General features: G+C 50.7%; 1 protein-coding gene across 2 annotated transcripts in view; it reads left to right on the plus strand.

Annotated features, from left to right (window-relative positions):
- Nucleotides 1–18,114, plus strand: part of ZMAT4 (zinc finger matrin-type 4) — a 145,292-nt gene that overhangs the window by 92,833 nt on the left and 34,345 nt on the right. For both annotated transcript variants that reach the window (XM_019514432.1, XM_019514430.1), the window contains exon 5: nucleotides 7,454–7,681. In XM_019514432.1, coding sequence (XP_019369977.1) covers nucleotides 7,454–7,681 — 228 coding nt within the window. The remainder of the gene's footprint in view (nucleotides 1–7,453; nucleotides 7,682–18,114) is intronic.

Genomic DNA, 18,114 nt, shown 5'->3' on the forward strand with positions numbered 1-18,114 from the left:
AAAAACAAAAAAAAATGTAGATCGGCTGACTCTGTGTGCTGGTGGAGGGTAGGGACAAGGATGAGTGAGTTGCCCTTGTGTCCTGGCCATAAATACAAAGTTTTCTCCCACAGACTGCAAAGAGGCTCCCTGCAGGCCCTCTACATCTTCATGAAAGATTCAGGCAGCCACAGAGAAGGCCCAGGGCTCAATCCACTAGCCCTGACTCTAATGACTGATGATGGCACAGCTGGTCCAGGGATTTGATATTCTGCTCCCTTCTCCAGACGGCACCGCTCGATGCCGTCCAAGGCTGGCACCCACCCCACAGTCCCGCAGCTTTCTCCCCATAACTCTTCTAAGGATGAGTCATAGTCGGAGTTTATTTATGAGAGAAATAAAAGGAAAAAGGGAACGGGTATGTAATATTATGATAATGTAATCTCTTCAGAAGCTAACCACTAGCTTAGAACAATTAATATTAATCTCTAGCTGTCAAGTTGTTGCTGTGGCTGCGAAATGCAGCCCCTCCTGGTATTCCAGGGACCTTAGCAATGACACTTGTGCAATGGGGGAATTGTCTAGTCTACCTCTCAAGCGTTCAGGGAGCACACCCAGGTTGTGCGCCACAATGAAAGCCACGGCAAAGTCCTTCCAGGTTCCCTGAAAACACGCCAGCTGCAGGCTGGGGCTCAGCAGTTATAGTCCTTAGCATGAGGATCGCTTATCAGAGGAGAACATCCCCTTCATGGCAGTGTCTTGGCTTGTGATGCTTCCTTGCTTTTCCAGAGGAGGGGAAGCAGGCCCTTTTGCCGTACCAAAGCCCGGCAGATGATCCGAGTTTTCAATGACTCGGGAGAGGACGCTGAGAACTCAACAGGCACAAACTCGGCCTCGCCCCACAAGCAAACGTGCAGCTGGGATCATGCTCGTTCGACTCTCCGCTCCGTGGGGAACACGAAAAGGAACGGATGAAAGCTACCCGCGGCCTGGACAGCGCGGGCCAGCAGGATGGCCAAACGAGGCAGAGGGGAAAACAGCATGTGGAAACATCTTCCTCCCGCGAACGTTGAGAGTATATGCGTAATGGAGCTGATTTTGAGAGGCTCGGAGGGTCTGCTGGTCCCGCTGACCCCAGTCGGAGCCGCGGGTGCTCGGCGGCTTTGAAAGCCAGGCCTGAGAGGTCCACGTGACGGCAGGCCTCAAACACCAACTGTTCTCAGATGGCCGCCCACGTGCTGAAGCAGTAAAATTCAGGCACGCCAGGCTTCGTCAGCCCAGTAATGGTGCTTCATTTGTATGCAGGCAGGTGCTTCTCCCGGTTTGTTTTGCGATGACTCAGTCTGTGCACCTCGGTGATGCAAACCTGCAGCGCAGAACAAGTGTGCCGAGGAGTGCTCGCTCAGGTTACCAATCCCAGATCATTTGGAGGGCAAGGAATTGAAGTGACCAACCCATTAAAAAGCCTCCCCTTGTCCTTCCAGCCGTGAGACCTGAGGAAATCCCTTAGGCTGCCCGGTTAGGGGGGAGAGAGAGAGAGGGGATGGAGCCAGTGCATGGCGTGGGATGGACACACGAAAACATCTCGGGTCTCCTGAGGCTTGTCATACCATCAGCTGCTAGCACTCTTGCACCTACCTGTTTCTAGCATTTACACAGCTCGTCTGGTATGCTAAAGCGAGGAGAGAAATGATCCGATACATCTGTGTTTCTCCGAGTCGCGGCGTTCGCAAGCAGTGGCACACTCTTCTCGGCACTGGAAGCAGGGGGGAAACAGCTCTGGAAATCACACAGTCGCAAAAATAAATTTAGGAGAGAAAATGAAGACGAATGCCTGCAGCAGAAACTGCAGGGGAAACCGAGAGAGAGAGAGAGTCTTTCTTTAGTAGAAGAGTTGGTGTTGCAAGTGCATTTTGCTTTTCACTTGCATTTTAAAAGCATCTTCTACTAAAATTGTGGGCCTCCTTGGACATTGCCCAGACCTCCAGCCCTACCCGGTGTGCTCCCCCAGAAATTACCTGGCAGAGGTTCAAAATTGCAGGGAGCCAGGAGCTTGGTTTGACTTCCCCCTCAAGAGCCCCTATCTCAGAGCTGGCCCCTGGTTCAGAACAGGCTCAGATTGAAGATGGACACCTACGCCGTCCGTGCTCACCTTGCTGCCCAGGTTCATCGTCCCGTGCATGGACGTACCCATCAGAGTCTACCTTAGCTCATGTGAATGCTTTCCCAGGCGAATAACAAGCCGGCGTGGGAGGAAGCGTCCTTGCTTCTCTGCACGCTTGTGCAGCCCGAGAGAGATTAAAGACCTGCTCGTGCATTGCCATGCTGTACACACAGCTGTTTGTTTGAGCTCTCTCCTGCTTCATCACCACAGCGCACGTCATGTGGATCCTAAACTGTGAATAATGTGTACCCTGACCGATTTGGGCAAAGCAGCACGGTTACGTATCTAATACTCTTTGTCTTAGCACTTTTGTCCCTGAAATAGGGCATACCAAGATACTGCTATCAGGCAATCTAGATGCCTTCCCCTCTGGCTTGGAACAGCATTCGTCACCCCGCAGCGGCCCCGTCCTCTCACCGGAGGAAGACGACAGATACATTTTGCAGATACGTTCCCGTCTATTCTGCACAAAGCAGTGCTGCTTCTCTGGCTTGCTTGTTACCGTAGGAAATCTCTGCTCGGGATCGATACCTTTCAGAAACGTGCCACTTGTGCCTTTCTGTTGTAGCTGAACAAAATGCAGGTGTTAGATTGTCTAGCTTCTCTGTCAGAGCTGCTCGGGATCCGCCGAGAAGCTTTTTCACTATGGGAAAAGCGATGCGTCATTGCGGCGGTGACATGCTGCTTTTGCGGGGTGAGGCGGGGGCCCTCGGAGACTTTGCCGCCGCCAGTTTTGATTAATTTCCGCCGTCACCTCCAGCATCTGTCAAGCTGAATGCAGTCATCAGTGCGAGTTATAAAGCAGGGGACTGTGGGTAGAAGAAGAGCTGCTCTCTTCATTTATCAAAGTGTGGGGACCTGCTGACACCCTTTCAGGAAGGTGGAGAATTGCACTTGAGCACCAGGAGAGTAGCCTGGCTGATGATGAATCGTCTCTTCGGGAAGCGCCGTGTCCCCAGAGCAATGATTCCCGAGCTACTAGGTAATTGCCGTACAAGGCCTTGCATTGCCTCGGTGGGTAAGACGCGACACCGGCGAGCGAGATGCCAAGATGTCAAAGGCACCCACTTTTTTGAGGACACATTAATCTGCTCGCTCTTAACAGCCTGAAACACAAGAAGCCAAGTTCCCTTGGTGCTTGGCTTTGTCTCTTCTCTGACGCCTGGCGCCGGTTCTCAGCTTCGGGTTTGTTGGAAGCGATGAAATAAAGCGATTTGCAGAACGCGGCGGCAACCGGTCGGCGGCCTGCGCCCATCTCATCTCTGGGCGTTCGTCTGTCTGCGGAGCAGTCGAAAATAGCCTCCAGGATGGTAGAAAGGAGGCATTAATGTCGTCTTATTGTTACACTGAGCTCCTGTAGCCTGATGGTGACGAATGCGTACTGTCTGCTAAGTATGCCTATACACAGAAGGCTTTGCGCGCGGGAAATAAGTCGAGCAGCGGTCCATCGCCAGCCTACTAAAGTGTTTCCGGTTTTCAGCAAAAGCAGCACTTCCCCACTTCCGTCCTCCACCGGCGAAAGAGGCAAGACAGACCAGCATAAGCTACTTGAGGCTCTGACAGTAGCAGAAGGAGAGTCAGCCCCACACCTGGCACACGTGGCTCTTAGGATTTCAGGAGCACATTTTATAAAACCTGACGGCGCACCATGCTCGGCTGTTCGTTTTCGTGCTGCTGCTCGGGGGGTGACCCCCACCCCCGTTCTCTTTTTGGTGGGAAAACCCTGTATGCCGCAAAGGTACATTTTACACGTGGAGCCAAGTCGGCTGTCATCTCTTTCTGTGCAGGAGGATTTTGAAGTCCAATAGATGCTGTAGGTGCTTTGCATCAATTGTTGGTTGAACACTTGCTGGCAGTAGTTGTAAGACACGTAGCGTGACTAAGAGGAGGATGGTTTCTTCGCTGCCTTGCACCTGAGCATCATCTGTGCCCAGCGAACAGGGAGGCGTGTGGATGGGAAGATGCTTGACCTGGTGGCTTGTTGCAGGCACTCTCCGTGCACACGGGCTTCTGTTGCTGGCTTGAAGCCTTTGCTTTTCCGTTTGCTTGGGTTCAAATCGCTTTGTGGAGAAGACCAAGGCTGAAGGGATGTCCTCTCCAGGAATTTGGTTTTGATCAGCACAAATTGCTAATTGGCGATGTAAGTGGATGAGAGCTGGGCTTTGGTGTATAACCTAGAGTTCACTCTTCCATTTAGCCAGCAGAGCAGCAAAAGGCAGCAAATACAGTCGTCATTTTTTAGTGTGCAGCAGCTATAAATCCAAATGACACTACTAGCTATATGAACTTAGGCCACCCTTGTCCCCTTCCAAGACAACATCCAACATAAAAACCAAGAGAAAGCTGGCCCAGAGAGCCAGTGCCTTTTAACTTTATAGCCTGAGGCCTCTGCAAGCAGCATGTCTAATATACCACGGCACTGTAACTCCTGGATCCTGGGACATAAAAATAGCTGTATTTATAAGGTGACAGATGCCCAGGCGCCTCTATGTTTATTGCAGATAATCTCAGCAGTCAAGTATAAAGATAGGAAGAGGGCAGTTTAGCGCTGCAAGACCTTTGAATAGCACAGTTTTGCGGTGGGAGCAAACGCAGCCTCTCTTCCTGGATTCCGTTTACAGAAAGCGGCAGCTGGCAAACGCGCTCGTAATTCTAAGTGCATGGAAATAGGCCGGTGGGGTGGAGGCGTCCGGCACGTCTCCAAAGTCAGGCTGAAGTGGAATAAGCACCTGGACCCCACCATTGCAGAGAAGTGTGTGCAGGGAGTCATTTCCCTGCACAGTGCACCAGGCATCCAGAGGGCAGGACAATCTGCCATGGAGACCCATTCCCCGTGGACACCTGGTTTCAATTGCAGCACGATGCCGAGAGCGGCGTCCGAGGAATCGTGATCTTGCACAGACAGCCGTAGTGGTCTCCCATCCAGACCAGTGCCTGCTTTGCTTTGCATCCGTAGCTCTTCCCTCTGGTGTGCGTTTCAGGGCCCAGCCTTTAATTACAGGACCACTTAATATTTTCCTGCCATTATTCTGGATTGTTTTCATTGCCTTTTGGGCTTAGGGGCTTGGTGGTGTCGTATTTGGTTTGTTAGCATCTCCGGCGCTTGATGCTTCTAGAGGGAATACTTTTATTTGTTGGCAGATCAGTGACTTGATGAGGAAAATACAGTCTGGGCTTTCCTACCCAGTGACAGCTCCATGTGGGTTCTTTCAGAGAGCAGGTTTGGTTATTCTTTACTTAATGAAAACCTTTTGTGAGCGGCAGAAAGGAAAGAGTTAGTTATTATATTTCCATGGCAGAAAACACCAGAGTATGTGAAACCGGAGCTGGAATGATTTCAGTATTGAATAAAGTGTTAGGAATAAATGTACAGAACAAATTGCTGTGTATGTGGTCTGGTACAAGGTGGTGTCATATACTGACTGCGAGCTTGGGGCCAAGTGAAGCGAATGGAGGCAAGTGGATCGGGAGAGGCACCGAGAGGCTTTTTGGTCCTGCAGTGCCTCTAAATAGAAAAACATGGGCAAAACGCTAGAAACTGGACCCCCAGCTAGCTAGATGAGGCAGTTCGCAGAGGTGGGAGTGCTCAACAGTTGTGCCCCGAAGCTCCTTTTTCACGCTGGGCTTGCAGCGGGGTCAGCAGCAGAACAGCTCCCTTTATTTGAGAGCGAGGAAAAAAGGGCCACATCTGCCAGCTGTGGTCATGGCGGACCTCAGCCATGCTACATCCTGTGCCCTCGCAGCGTCCCCGATGTTTGGGTCAAATCTGCAGTCCTTTTGTTAACTCTTGGCCAGGAGAGCTCATTTTGTGAATCCTCTGGAGGGTCTTGTTCTTGCCGGTGCATCTGGAGTATCAGCCTGGAAATCTCTTCTCTAAGCTGCTCCCAGGTCCAGGCTTTGGAAGCAGAAGAACGGTGTCAGAGCCAACAATAATTCGGGCAACAAAAATCTGATCTCTTTGCCATTGTCATCAAAAACAATAGGCATTAGAAAACCCTGGAAATGGAGCCTGGTTGTAGGTAACCTTAGAAGCGAGATACAGTGTCCTGGAGGAGAGCTAACAGAGATCTTTCGCAGGCAGGTCAACTGAAGATTTGTAACGTATATTAATGCTCCCGAAGCACGGGGAAGAGCACAAGGGGTTCAGGTCATAATTATACGTCTAAATCTATCGTTATTTTGCTTCCGGCCCCACTTGGCAGAACGAAATAATGACGTTGTTTCATCATCGGCGCACGTGATCTCGTTAGGGCTCGGCTAAGCCTTTTGATCAGGAGTGCTCTCAAACTGATTTCAAGAGGCTGCACGTTTTCCTGTTCTTACACCAAGAAGTGTCTTTCCCGAGAGCACGGTTTGTTAATCATGTAGACGGCAGACATTTTATCTCAAAAGGTGACGTTAAAAAAAAAAATTAAAAAAAAATCCACGTGAAAAGGAATTTATGAGCAAGGTACGCTAATTAAGTGCCAATAACGGCATGCTTCAGTATCCCAATATTATTGCAATTTTCCTCTCTGCCACTGTAAACAATCTCTTGTGGCGGTGTCAGCTATAATATCCGCTGGAGAGGCTGTGGCAATCAGAAGCTGAGGCCCTAGTCTGTGATGACTAATAGTCCATTTTTCTTTTGAAACATTTGGATTGGGATTGCATTTGCAAGAGTAAACTGGTGGTGACCCAGCAAAGCACTGGGAGCAAGAAGAGGCACCTAGTAGTCAACACCGCATTAAGACGTTTAGAGAAGGGGATGGCTCCTGGTTACCTTTGTTATATATGATGTTTTAAATTTCTTCCAGCGTTCTCTGGGCTGTTGTTTTTTTCATGTCCAAACACACTGAAGCAAAAAATGACGAGATGATTATAAACCTGTAACCATCTTCCTACTTGGAGAGAGGGTTGGCTTTAAATGCGCAGCATCTCTCTGCTTTGATATATTTTTTTTTGGTAGTTCGTCCCCAGCAAATTTTTATGCAAGGAACGGTTTGCAAAAAAGAGAGCTTGACCGGGCAGTGGTCCATAGCAATGATAAGCCACCTCGCCACAATGAGACCCGGCTTTTCTCTCCAAGCTGGTGCGAGGCAGATAACCGAGTGGTGGCATCATGCTGCCTAAGCACGCTTGCACTTGGTTTTTAAGGCAGATGGCAGATTTTTAAGCGGCGTCGTTCTAAATGTGCGGAGCGGTAATCTTTGTAATGAGAAGCTGTAACTGCTGCCAGCACCTCCTTGCGTCTCTTCTGAGGTCTGGCCTTGTCCTAACATTAGTGGTTAGCTTGGGAGAGCGTCACTTCTGATTTGTTTCCTTTTGCAGAAACCACGCTGAGTTCGCTCAAGCAGCCGCACGTGGACAGTTCTCCCGTCGTCCCTTCGCCTCATCAGAGAAGAGACTCGGACAGATACTGCCAGCTCTGCGCAGCCTGGTTCAACAACCCCATGATGGCCCAGCAGCATTACGATGGCAAAAAGCACAAAAAGAACGCAGCCCGGGCTGACTTACTCGAACAGCTAGGGAAGACGTTGGACTTGGGAGAGTTGAGAGGTGAGAGCCTTTGCGAACATACGCCGCCTGCGCGTGGGCAGAGCAGACTTGTCCTCTTGGGGCTTGGATGTCTGCGCCCTGGCCAGGCTTTTCCCTCCCCTCCATCCTTCCTTTGCCGCTTTCCACACCATCCATTCCTTTGCGGTCACGGCTGTCTCCCACCAGCATTGCTTGTGCCTCTCTCTAAGAAAGAGGATCTCAGAGAGAGTCTCCTGTATTAGCCCGTTCCTATCTCCAGCCCGCACGGGAGTGCCGCTTTTGGAGCTGGCGGAGGGGATATTGGTGGCCTACTGAGCCTGCCGGGGTGCTGTGCTTGTACCTTGACTCACTGTGCGGTCTCGGGCGAAGGAGTCCCTACTTTGCAGGCCTTACTTTTGTGGAAACAGGCACCGAGCGTTGTTATTGCAATTACACTGGAGCAGCCTCAGTGTATGTGTCCAGGTGCCCTTGGAGCCACTCGAATTAAAGTGCCCTCTCCCCCCACCCGAGCATGTGTATAAATGCCCAGTAGGCATCCGTTAATGTCTAAAGGAAGGGCCCTCTTTGAAGGCTGTTTTCTGCATTGCTCTACCCTCGTGTATTATGTGCGCACAAGAAGATTTAATTAACATAGACCAGAGAGTGAGATGGGTTGGATTTTCAAGGCGGTAAAGGAGATTTGGCGCGTGCCAGCGGGATGTTCCATAATGATCCCGTTAGTCCTTTAATAACTCATAAATATATACTGTCGCTTGTGCCTTTCTTGGTTTCTAATAGAACTTGTAATGGTTACCCAGACCCATAGTGAGGTACCCAGGATGAGCGGGATGACTCACAGTATCATAAATATGACTCATACAGCCGCTGACTCACCACCTCCTGCTGAAAATATGCAGCGAAGAATAAATGGGATGGTAACGTGCAAGTGATCGCTACCTTGAACTGTGCTGAACTTGACTGTGCCTGGGGATGCGATTTAGCACTATATCAATCAATTGTGGAGTATTTTCTTCCTTTGCTTGTGGCTTGGGAGAGCGGGAAATGGAGGACTTGAGCAAACCCCTCAGTCCATGCTGCATTTTTTAAACGGGCTGTGGCTCTGAACTGCATGGCCTAACTTGGATTTGAGGATATATCTGGTGTGCTGGAATCGTGCACGAATGCGGGGGGGAGGCAGCATGTGCGTACAAGCAGATGCACAGATCTCTGTAAAAGCAAGCACCTTTCTGCTCAAGGGGGTTGCCTGTCAACCTTGCATTTTGGAGGGGCAGACCCCGCGGGCATCCCGAGCGCTCAGTTCTCCCAGCGCTTGTGGTGGAAAGTGCCTGTCACCCCAGTTGCATTGGCCTCACTGCTTTTGTTGCACAGGAGAACTTGGAGGGGAGCTGTAGGACCTCTTTCCTGCCTCCCGCAGTCGGAGGAAAGTAGGTCCAGATGGGCCGTCCCTACCCCCAGGGGACCTGTGGCTGGGCTAAGGAAGAGCAGATGGGCTTTGCACCCGTTTTCCCCAGAAGGGAGCAAAGCATCTGCGGCGTCCCACTTCTCCAGACTTCTACCAAACGCAGAGCAGCTGTTTGGCCGATCCGACTCGACTCGCCTATCGGGTTTCTCAGCCTGGTGCATGTGCAGCTCGCCTCGGGCCTCTGAAAGCTTGAGCTTTTCATCGCAAAGCCAGACCACATTTAGCGAGTGTCTGGGATGAACGGGTGGTTCCTCAGCTTTCCCAGGCAAAGTGTCGCCTGGGTCGTGAACTGCCCACACGTGACTGGGTTCTGGTGGTGCTTGGTTAATGCCGCTGAGTGAAGTGGGGAGATTTGCTGCCGTTACCTCTCATTGGCAATGAGTGTTTCGAATCCTTCTGGACAGAGGGGAAATGACATTTGGTTAACATTGCTGGTTGGGTGCACAGGAGGCATGTTACTCAGCATTCATTATTCTCACAGGCGTTCAGCAATCGTATGTCATTTCAAATGATTTTGCAGCATTGTCTACCCGGTGGAAGCCTGACATATTACTTGATAAATATGACGCATGCTTACGATACCCAAGGGGTCCAGCTGCAAACAGACGGTCTTCCCTTATTGAATGAGGATTAAAGTTTAATGCAGACCGGGGCGGTCCAAATGAAGCAATGTAAACTGTATTAATTAGCATGTACGTACAACCTTGCTTTTAGGAAGAACAGGCCTTAGGAACTCAGATAAGCATTGCAAATTGGGTTTTTGCAACACAACAGAGGCTATCCCCCTGGCTCTCCTCCCCAACTCCACCGCTGCAATAGTCTTTACAAAGACAAATGTGCCAAGAACACCTCACCCTGACTAAGTATCAGTATCCTGACTAAGCCCCCAGCTCTGCCTAAACGCATGGGCTACTGGTCTGTGAACCGGGGGCAAACCTCCTTGATTGCCTATTAACCCTGAATTCAAATTCAAATTGGATACCAAAGGTGCAATGCACGTAAGTCAACAGGCTTTAGAAAATAGTGAGCACGCTTCCAAACAGCCTGGGTTATTCCTGTAAGTCACGTGGGAGTTTTGGGGCTGGAGATAATCATCGCTGAGAGCCACTGGTCCGTGGACCTTGAAGCTGTGGGGGGGGGGGGGGGGGGGGGTGGATAGCAAAGCTAACTTGGTCACCCTCGGGAGCCATCCCCAGCTCTGCTATCAAGATCATCCCTGTTAATAATGCACCTAGAGGGCAGTTTTGTTAAACAGCGCTTTGAGGGGCACGAGTCCCATTCCCAACTGTTGCAGAGCCACCTGGGTGCCCCACTCCTGTCGACTTTCTGGGGAGTGCAGGCCCTTTGTCAGGCAAGCGGTTTGTGCAGTGCAGACTGGTGCACCTAATAAATTGGCTCTCCCCTCCCACCTCGGTTGACTTGTTTAGCAGTTCAGCTGCTTAGCGCCCTTCGTTTTATGGCCCTAGGCCCCTCTTGTAGGAGGGAGCGTCTGTAACAAATGGGAGGTTGGCATCAACTGGTGTTGGGATGTGGCTTGCGGGAGGTTTTCTGTTTGTTAGTCCCTGTCCTGACAAAGCACGAGCAAAAATCCCATCCTTGCTTTGCCTGCAGGCTTGTTGGGCAAGGTGCCTCGTGCCCCACGTGGAGAGGTGCAATTTCTGCATGGCGTCAGGGGACCTCACACCCGTGTCTTGGCAGTGCCAGGAGCACAAGCATGAGCTTTCAGTAAAAACAGGGCAACGTGCTGTTTTCCTTTTCTGAAGGCGACCCAGAAAAGCCGCCTGATTAAAATGTGCTTCTTCTAGCACCTACAAACTGTGAACCCTGCTGTGCCCAGCAACCGTTCGACTGTAGACCCGAGAGGGGGACAGTTCTTCCGTCCCCAGGGAGTTTTGCATTTTGAGAATCCCCATCTGAAAAAACCCTTGAGGTCAGGCCGCTCGGATCCGTTTTGCAAGCTCCAGAAAGCACCGCTTGGATTGCACTTTTGTTTATTGCTGTCGCTACCGCAGATTTCCAAATGAGCTGTTGGGACCCAAAAGGAATGGTCATGCCGTTGCGAAACTTTTAATTGCTTTCTTTAGAAACAGGATGTTAATGAAAGCCGCCCCCTCCCTGCAGGAATGCTTGGTTTTGGCAAAGTGGCTTTTTCCAATGGAAAGTGTGACATTTGCATGTCAGCTGCCCAGCCAGCTCTACTGTGGTGCTGCTCGAGATGCATCGGGGAATCCACCCCTGGGAGCTGGCCCCAGAAACGAAGTTACGGGCTCCCGTGGGTAGTGAGGGTTGCTGCACTGCTTTCCTGTGCTGTGTGCTGCAAGGTTGGCAGAAACTTGCTTTCCAGTGAAGCATTAATGCCCAGAGACGGTCCTCATTTAAGCAGTGTGTGGAAACCTCGTGGACAGAAGGATGCTCTGTGGGTTCATACTCGGGAGCTCAGCCCAAATCCCTCAGGCTTCACATGAGGAGTGAGTGCCCCTGGGACGCAGGTTCCCTAGGCAGACAGCAGTTAGGTGGCCTTAGTCCATCGACATGACCGTGGATCCCAAAGTAGTTGCACGTCTGTGACTAGCTCCCAGCTGAGAAACCCTCTGAAGGAGGCTGCCAGCAAAACCCGCTTCTGCCCCGGAGCCTGTGGTTCTGCATCTCGCAAGGAAAAGCTGCGTTGCGTTAGGCTTCCTGGCTCTCCGATGCGTTTGTCATCCTGAGCTGTCCCAGGCGCTTTCTTCCTCCTTGAATGAAGGTCCCTGTTGTTCAGCTTGAACTCGAGAGCCGGCGAGCTGCTTCCCCAAATCATAGTGCGGGATTTCTCAGCGGGCTGTCGTGCTAGCCATCGTCTACTCTGGCTCCTAAATAGGTCTGCGTTTGGTTATGGGCCGCATTAATTTATTTATTTTTTTAAATTCCTTTTGAGAGATGTAAATGGAGAGGATTTAAGACGCCTTGTCTTAAAAATGTGCCCCGGCTCTCAGAATAATGGCACAGCGAGACAGCAGTCTTGTTCCTTGCTTCTGGGGTTTTGTTTCCCCTGTGCTGTAATATGTTTTCGTGTATGATGTTTGCTGGGAGACTAATGGTGCCGAGGATTAGATGGGAAAAGAGATGCAGAAGGGAGAGCTCTGTATTGTAACTCCTGTAATAACCAGGGTGGAGTGAGAGCTCTCGGGCAGTACAATCAATGAGAGAAAATAGCTTTATTTTTAGCAGCCGCAACGCTGTGTGTAGCATCAAGTAAAAATGATAACACCGGCAGTCAGCAGATATCTGCCAGCCTATCTAGCTGAGCAAACTCTCCTATTTGGTGGTGGCATTAAGCAACACAACACGGCCCATCTTGCTTTCCCTTCTTCTTGTGCGTGTCAGCCGGTTGTATTCTCACATGCGCCCTGCATTCCCGGCGGGGTGCATTATCTCGGCATTCGCTGGATGGCAAACTCATTTCCTTTTCATGTCCTCCCAGGTGGCCTGCACCACCGTGTTTTAAATATTAATTCTGTTTTGACTAGAGGGGGGAACCTAGTGTTTGATTTATAGTATTGGAGTTGGTGGCATTGGTTGAAGTCCACAATCTTTTGATTTCCTGATAACGTTAGCATAAAATATTTATTGATTAAATATGAATCTGTATTTGGACAAATAAGCGTGGAGCGATATTTAAGGGCAGCCGCAATGGAGGGATAGGTAAAGCAGCAGCTTGTCCTCCCAAACAGAACGGCGAAGCCTTGTTTTCTGTTCAGGAATGCAGAAGGAAGAGAAATCAGAAGTTGCCTTGGCAGTAGTACTTGTCCTTTCCCTGTGCGCAGCTCTTACCGGCGGTACAAGGAAGCGCATGGCTGCCTAGCCAAGGAAATCGGGTGCTTGGCCTGAGTAGGAGAAGCTTTTCAAGCTGTTGCGCAATGTTTGTCCACGCCTCTCAGATTAGTCTCCAGCCTGATGTCTCTTGAAAGCATTTTGTATGCGTTTCCAGACCTGCCAACTCAATCTCTTCCAAAGCTCCTGCTCTGATAGTCAGCAGGTCCCAGAAAGCTAATGCTGTCATCTGACAGCCTTATCTACCTGGCGACAAGCTTCAAACCTTTGGGAAGTTTTCTCCATGAGCAATACAGGAAGGTGTATTTTTTATGTCTCCCTAACGAGTTACTGCACTTGAGTGATGTTTGCAGCCCTGGGTATGTGTTACTGAATATGAAGTATCATACCAGCTTCCACTTAATCTGCCGGGACGGCGTCTGCTGGAGCGGCTTATCTGACTGCAAGCCTGGCGGGAGAGCCCTGTCGCTCTAATTACCCAATGGGTGTATCCAAACAAGAAGCCCTAGCTGGTCCCTTGGTGCCTGCTGTTTGGCTCCCAAGCTCGCAGTGTGGCATCTCAGCATCTCTGAGGATGTCTCCCGCCAGTGACGGGCAGGAGAGCGAGTCCCGGTAGCGCTGGTACAAGACCACACCATGTAAGAAGAGTCCCCTTGTCCGGGGATGCTGGTTGTTCTGCCGCCCTCGGCCAACAGCTAGTCGAGCTGTCGAAGGGCAGACGTTCAAGAATATAACAACGTGGGCATGAAGCTTGGGGGCTTCCCACCCAGCCCTGTTCAACTGCTTGCGAAGCACCACCATTCTAGCCTCCTGCCTTAGGGGTTGTTTTTTTTCTTTTTGTCTCGGTTTTCTCACCCATCCATCAGTTTGGTTGCCCTGGGTTATGGCGTATGTGATCTGAGTCAGCTGGAAGGATGGAGACCTAGCCTCTATTGTCTTGAGTCCTGGCCTCGTGACCTGGGGAGGGGGGGGCAGTGGCTTGAGTCCAGGTCAGGGTGTGATGCTTTTCACATTTGTTGGTCGGCCACCAACAACACCTGCCCCTGATCGAGTCTGGAAGGTGAGGTCAGGAGGGCTATTTAAGAGAGAGGCTCTCCAGGAAGGGGGGGAACCATGTTGGGACCTTTGCACCGCAACTTGACTCTTGGCAACTTTCGCTCTCTTCCAGGATGCTGAAGTGAGTAAATGACCAGAACCTTAACTAGAAAGGTAGCGTACAGTAATGGAGAAGCATGTTAAAAGGCTATCAGACCAGTTCTGTTTGCTCAGGGTATGCTTTTGAGACTTCTCTGACTTGTACCTCTCCCCAGGCCTACTACTCTACCCAATAAAGCTATGACCAGCTTTGGGGTACATGCTTGAGAGGGAACGTGTGCGTCTTTTTCTTCCCTTGGCTGGGCTGACTAAGGGAGGCAACCGTCTGTGCTTCAGGTTAAAGGAAGACCCCCAAGATCTCGCAATGGGCCAAGTGCCCTCAAGGTCTGCAAGGCCTGTGTACCCCAGGGGGCACAGGGCCTGAGCAATGACCAGACCCCGGGTGGTGGCAGCGGTTACCCCAGGCTTGTGGGTGTGCCGTAGGAAGGGTGTTGGCCGGTCATAGGCATCCCAGGGGAGGCACTCGGACCTTGGCAGGTGGTCGGGCGGCTCAGTGCAGAAGCGCCCCCTATTGGCCTGTCATACTGCTCACCCCGGGATGGGAAGCTGCTGGATTAAGGGAACCGAGTTTGGCAGCTTCCAGCTTCCCTCAGACTGTGCCAGGCTTGAACGAAATTGCCTTTTGCTCCACCATGTGACATGTCACCAATTTGATTCCTCGCCCGGCGTATTCATCTCTCCTCTCTCTTGCTCCTTCGTCCTCTAAAGCAGGTGGTCTCGGCATGGGCAAAGGCCTTGCAGCAGCGACTGACAGATCTTTGGAATGGGATTCATGGGGAATTTAATTAATTATCGGTTCTGCTTGTTGCTAGCACTGAGCTGAAACTGAATTGCAAACGCCTTTCACTTTGAAGGTTGGTGCAGTGTGTAAAAGTATGTCCTTCATTAAGCAAGCCTGGCGTGGCTTTTCCATGCAAGTATGTAGAGCTCTGAGTGAAGAAAGTGAACCAAAAACTTAAGGTACAGTCCTTTCTTTGTCCTGCCCATAGTTGTAACCTTGGGTTCTGTGAATTTCTGTACAACAGCAAATTAGCTGCCAAGACATCTCACAAATGTGTGCGTCTCGGATGACTTGACATCACATCAGGCCTAGGCAGGGAACAAAAAATGACATTTCTATAAAGAATAAAATCAGCCAGCCTGTTCTCTCCTATCCACAGTTATCCATTCCTTTCTTATGTTCTCTTTGACATAATAGGCTGCAAGGTAAGAGTCGTTTCCCACTGCGAATGCTTTGCATGCCTCGGGGACTGGCAGCCAACCTGGCTGGAAATAGAGCCATGCTACACACACGCGCACACATAACAGGTCCCAGCCACAACCTCGCAAGCTGCCCAGCAAGGTGGAGATTTCCAAAGGAGGTAGACGTGGGCAGCTGTGCTCTCAGCTCAGCCTACTAAGTGCTTGTGGACTGCTGGACACTTCACTATGCAGGGGTTGAAAAGTTCAGCCTGAAACACTAGCGGTGACCACCTGAAGCCATGGTACAGACTGAGCACAGGAGTCGGGGCAGAACCTGGGCGGCTCTCCAGCGATCTCGAGGCTCTCGTCTTCTGGCCTTTCCTTTGGCTTTCTCTGACTGCCAAGCTTCGATGCTTGCAGAGTGATGGAGACCTAGTTTCAGGGACAGCCTGGGATGCTGGATGCTGGAAAAAGGCTTCGAGTACTGTGGGTACCGCTTTGGGCCGTGATCCTCGTGCTAAAATGCATTCGGCATCTCCATGGGCAAGCAGGGGGTCGCAGATGCAGAGAAGGGGGATCCAATGCTGCCTCGTAAAGGAACGGTGTCGGTGGTTCGGCGGAATGAAATGCTGTTAACCTTTTGCCGTTGGTTGGTCTAGATGTTGGTATGGAGGGGGCTACGTAGGAATATTACCATGAAAGCCTTTATATTGCCTCGGTTACAAAAGAACTCAGTGACTGGAGACACAAACTGTGAAAAATTCTAGCCCTGCAACAGCTGTAATACGTGTCTTCCGCCCCTTGCAATTTCACAGTATGCGATATAAGTACTTTCAGTTCTCTGCTGTCATTTTTGCTTAGTGAAAAGCAATTGAACAAGTGTTCCCGTGGAATGTGTTTTAATGCACTTTATGCAGAATGACATTAATGAGCCTGGTTATTAATATTTTATTTACGGCATATAGGAGTGTTATTCAATTTTACATGAATCGGTGTCAGGCTTCATGGCGAGGAACGTTGATGTGTCACAGTGGTGTAAAGGTAAACACCAGTGCAGTAAGAAGAGTCGCCAGGAGTTTGTTCCCAGATCTAATTCACTCCTCCCCGCTTGGCATAAATGATATAAAAGCCGCTGTCAAATCCGGCGCGCTTGCCTTGTGAAAGCTGTTTGGTCTCCTCCACATCTCGCTGACTGCAATGGCCTGGACCCGTCCTGTCAGGGTCCACGTGCAGCCTCTGTGCACCCATCTTCTTGGTGCAAGAGGTCAAGCAGAAAGAGCCACCTGTCTTGAAAATGCAAAAGCATCTGCTTTTGCATTTGGGGTTTGCAGAACGTGTGCAGTTGGCCCCGGGGGCTCAAGGAATCTTTCTGCAGCCCATGCAGTAAAACGGCACAGGAGATTCAGGCCTCTGATATTAGGAAAGAACCGTCTTAACCCCGAGGTGGTTCAGCATGGGGGCAGGCTGGAAATCTCTGTCGCTGGAAGCTCTCGCCTGGGATGGCATAGGTAGAGGCAATCCTGATGTTGTCCAGAGGTCCCTGCCAGGTAGATGATTCTGTATCCCACTTTGCAGCTGTCGGCCGCGGACAATAATCTTCATGGTTATTTGTGCACCTCCTTCGGTGTCCGTAGGGTTGCATCCTACCGCAATACCGAGGCCCTTGGCTTGGAAAGGCATCCGCTGCTGTTTGGCCGTCAAAGCAGGGGCCAGTCTTTCAGAGCAGCTCCGCATCTATCGCACGGCATTTATTAGCGTAACAAGACAAGGTTACTGAGTGACTTAATCATGGTCGGCAATTACCTACAGGAGTTCGATAATAGGGAGGGCTTTGCAGTCTAGCAAAGAACCTGACGCCTGAAGGTTGGCCCGGGATGAGTCAGGCGAGAAATGGGGGCGCAGGTTTCATCTCGAGGGTGGCAAACGGGGGTTGTGGGTCAGGCGCTATCCCCGGGAGTTTTTACATCAGGTTTGGCTCTGTTTTCGAAGCGAGATGCTCTAGTTCAAATGGGCGTTCCTTTAGGGAAGCCCCATGGCTTGTGTTACCAGATTAGGTGATCACGGCGGTAAGTCCACGGAAATGTATGGGGACTTCTTGGCTTCGGTCGGTCTGTAAGGCAGTCTCAAAACCCTTCTCGCATCAAGCTCAGGGGGAGCGGTGCGCAGTCTCCAAACCAGAGCTGCTCTGAGAGAGGCAAAGGTGCCATTGCCCACGTGGGAAAATGCCTTCCCTGCCTATTCTTGGTTCTGTGCCGCTTGGTACAGACCTTGGCTGACGAGGAGGCTCAGGCTTTACGTGCTAGTCCCATTTTTAGCAAGCTGTTTGTCTTTATCAGCGTAAGGGATGCTGAATATCATTAATTTTGATATTGTGCTCTGCAGTTCCCAGGATAGCTGGTGCCCTTTATTGTCTGTTGAAAATTAGTTCCATTTGGTAGATTATCCAGAGCTAATTTTATTTCTTTTTGTCACAGTCCTGCAGGGCTTATTTCACACTTCAGATCGGGGATGCGAAAGTCGCTCTGAAAACGTTCGATTGCAGCTGAGATTTTGCAGCCTCTCTCCTCCCGTCCTGCCAGGCGTACGGCGTTGTCACTGATGCTGCCACAGGCGGGCGTGGCGATGTGGTGGGACGTGGGCTGATAGTGGATGGTGCGTTGCACTCGGCTGTGGTCTAGTTGAGCAAAGAAGAGGTATAGTCTCTTTGTTTGTGTGCCAAGGCAAAAGGGCCCTCCCCGTGGGCTGTATCTTCTTGCTAGCTGGAAATGCCCGGTTCAGAGGTGGGATACCTTTTATTAGCCCAAGAAGAAACTGCAAAAATATGATCTTTCTTGGCCTGGAAGCT

Source organism: Gavialis gangeticus, unplaced genomic scaffold, assembly GCF_001723915.1.
Source record: "Gavialis gangeticus isolate Ggan-Ray unplaced genomic scaffold, GavGan_comp1, whole genome shotgun sequence".
Classification (NCBI taxonomy): domain Eukaryota; kingdom Metazoa; phylum Chordata; order Crocodylia; family Gavialidae; genus Gavialis; species Gavialis gangeticus.